We start from the raw sequence: 3,122 nt of genomic DNA, 5'->3' as shown, positions 1-3,122 counted from the left end.
CTGGCCTCGTCGTATATTTACATGTGATTTATTTAAATTCAAATGGCTTCGTTAACTATTTTTTATGTAAAGAACTCGATAAATCTGAATCAATTCACCAACTCGTAAATTAACTCGCACTGGGTCAATTCTTGAAGCTATATATGGAAGGGAACAAGGAAAGTAGAATTCTTAATGATTCCCACTGTTGTTCTTCCCTTTTATAAAGCCAAGAGAGCAAGAAGGAGAAAGGATAAATAAAATCTAATCACCATCGTTTTCTTTCTTTGGCCGAGTTAGATATATTGACTTGAACAATCAAAAGAAACAAATTAAGATGCAAATACAAAATGGTACATTGATATATATAACTAATCAATAACAAAATAAGATATTTCTAAATTTCAAAAAACAGGGGGGGGGGGGCAAAAGCTACAAAATAAATTGCGGTATCAGTTTTAACCAGTGGAGGAAGGACGGCGACTACAATCTGTCCATGGGGGCACCGGAAAATCGGAACCAGCAGCTGGATTCTGATTTTCTGGTGGCCGAAAATAACCCAGCTGTTGCCCAGCAAAAAGCAGAGGAAATGAAGAAGCAGAGGGAGATAGTGTTGATGATATCGAACCAGAAGGTATTGCTGCAAATGAAGAACCTGAAGTAGATGAAGGTAATGAAGAGAATGAAGACAGAGTTGATGATTGTAGAGAGGCCAGCTGGGGATTATAAAACATCTGCTCTAACACATTTGAAGGTGGTGGTTGCTGTTGTTGTCCATGAAAGTCCCCAGAACTCTGCAACAACTGGGAGTACTCCCAGTAGTCTCTTATAATATCAGGTTGGGACTGAAACAATGCAGGTGGTGGCACCAGCGGCCGCTGTGCTTGTTGCCTCGGAGATGAGATTGGCTGTAGCTGGTGATGAGAAGGTAATTGTGAACGAGAAACGGGAACTTGAGAAGCAGTAACATTTTGCGTTTGAGCTGGCAGTAGCCTAGCATTTTCAGGGAAGTTAAGTTTAGCTCTACTTCCTCTGAATCTTAAAGCAGCCTCATCGTAGGCTCTAGCAGCAGCTTCTGCAGTTTCAAAAGTGCCTAGCCAGACTCTTGCTGCCTTGTGTGGATCACGTATCTCTGCTGCCCATTTGCCCCATGGCCTTTGCCTAACTCCTCTGTATCTTCTTTTTCGCTCTCCTGTTTCTCCTAAAGATGCTGTTTCACTTGATGGTGTTGCTGTGGTGGAGAATACTAGAGTTGAAGCAGACACCTCTTCTGTTGCTGCAAATGATAAAAGTAGAGAAAGCTTATCGACTAAGAAAGCAATTTTTTAATGGAGTTTGTGTGTAATATTATTGCTTTAAAGCTAAGTGATTGAGATGCCAAATTCTCTACCAAGACTATGACGCGTTGTTTTTTTTATTCGATGAGTTGATCTTTTCTAGATGACAGCAGATTATGTTTTTTCTAAAGCTGACAGAATCAAGGACTTTGAGGGAAGTTGACAACTAAACCTTCAAATACATGCAATGATAGGTATATTAGATGATATTTAGATATTTATTATAAAAAAAAAGATATTATTTAGATATTTAGTAATTTCTACAAGAACTGTTGTAACAAATAGGACTTCACAATATAATTTGTTATAAAAATCTAATCAATCAAACACTATACAGGATAAAAAAAACATTGAATATGAATTATTGACTCAATAATTTTGATGGACAAGTAACATAATTCAAATAAAATAATGGAGTTTTGAACACAATCGAGAGAAGAATGGCATGGGATAAAAAATGATTCAGGATTGATGATTAAACTTACCAGTTGCACCGGATGACGACGAATCGCCCAGTGAACTTCTAAGATCATCAAACCCTCTATGAACCCTTGGCAGAGACTCCTTCAATTGAGCTGCTGCACCGGCTTCCTTTTCTCTCCCTCTCTTCTGGCCAATCCAGGAACCAGAACCAGAAGTAGAAGAATATGCAGACAAAGATGGAGAAGCGGGAGAAGTGTTAGAACCAGGTGCTGCCTGAACAAAAGTCGACGTTATTGCTGCACCTCCGAGACCTGAGGTCCCATATGATCCCCAATCGCTAGTACTTCCTCTGTGGCCTGAGACCACATGCGTAAGTGCTGACACCATTGCAGACATCTCTGCTGAACTGCTATACCCCATGAACATATGTGGTGATTGAGTTACCTCCACACGCCGCTGTATTGGTTGATTCAATTCAGAAAATATTTGTTGTGCTGTGTACGATCTCTCTTCTTGGTTATCATCTCTATCTGTGTAAGGGTACCTGCCGTACTCCCCTGAGTTGCCTCTTGGGTTCGCCACCTTCAATACGCACATGAAACTTGAATGAAATAGCAGGGTACAAATAACAAGCCAAGTTTTTTTCTTTTCTTTTCTTTTTTGGGGTTTTTTTTCTCTTGTTTTTTTCTCAAATTGTAGGAGAACCTTTTCTGAAGTTTTAGTGAAGGGAGGGGTTATATACGAAGAGAATTCAAATTTGATCCGCCGCCATCAAAACAGTGCTACAATCTTTCTGCGTCATTCTCAGAACTAGAGCACAACTTTATGATAAATATGAAGATTTTTTTTTTTTTTTTTTGTGAGGGGTTTTAGTAAAAACGTTTTTGTCTTGTGAATTCTGTAACCTTTTGTTTTCTTTTAAAGAGGCGTGGTACCAAAAATTAAAAAAAGAATCGAATAATATACGTTCACACTGTAGATTTGACTGATAAATTGAAGGTTCTATGGAGGCAAGGACAAGGCCTTACAAGCTGAGAACAACATGACGGTGATTTCTAGATTAGATAAGAGAGACAGAGCGTGTCCAAATTGCCTTCCGATAACCGACTTACTGCTTAAACAATTGAGCTTTGATATTAATCTAGGAATACCTCATGGCTAGTTTTTGACCCAAAAACAATAACAATTTAACAAAAACATAAAAAAAATTAAAAATTAAAAGAATAAGGATCAAGGTTTAAAAAATTAAAAATTAGAAGAATAAAAATCAAGATTAAAATATAAATATAAATAATTTTTTATTAAAAAATAAAATTAATAAAAAATATAATTTTAACAAATCTCTCCAATATATATATGTTGTTCCCAAGTAGTTTGTAGTCG

At 37.3% G+C, this 3,122-nt stretch overlaps 1 protein-coding gene across 1 annotated transcript; it reads right to left on the bottom strand.

Moving 5' to 3' along the window:
- Positions 1-311: 311 nt before the first annotated feature.
- LOC118061810 (ethylene-responsive transcription factor ABR1) lies at positions 312-2,607 on the bottom strand. The gene is made up of 2 exons (XM_035075386.2): positions 1,802-2,607; positions 312-1,255 (listed from the first exon to the last, which is right to left on the bottom strand). Exons 1-2 carry the CDS (start codon positions 2,334-2,336, stop codon positions 438-440), a joined length of 1,353 nt encoding a protein of 450 aa, XP_034931277.1. The 5' UTR covers positions 2,337-2,607; the 3' UTR covers positions 312-437.
- Positions 2,608-3,122: the final 515 nt, after the last annotated feature.

Source organism: Populus alba, chromosome 5 (genome assembly GCF_005239225.2).
Source record: "Populus alba chromosome 5, ASM523922v2, whole genome shotgun sequence".
Lineage (NCBI taxonomy): Eukaryota > Viridiplantae > Streptophyta > Magnoliopsida > Malpighiales > Salicaceae > Populus > Populus alba.
This window is presented reverse-complemented; position numbering and strand designations above follow the sequence as displayed.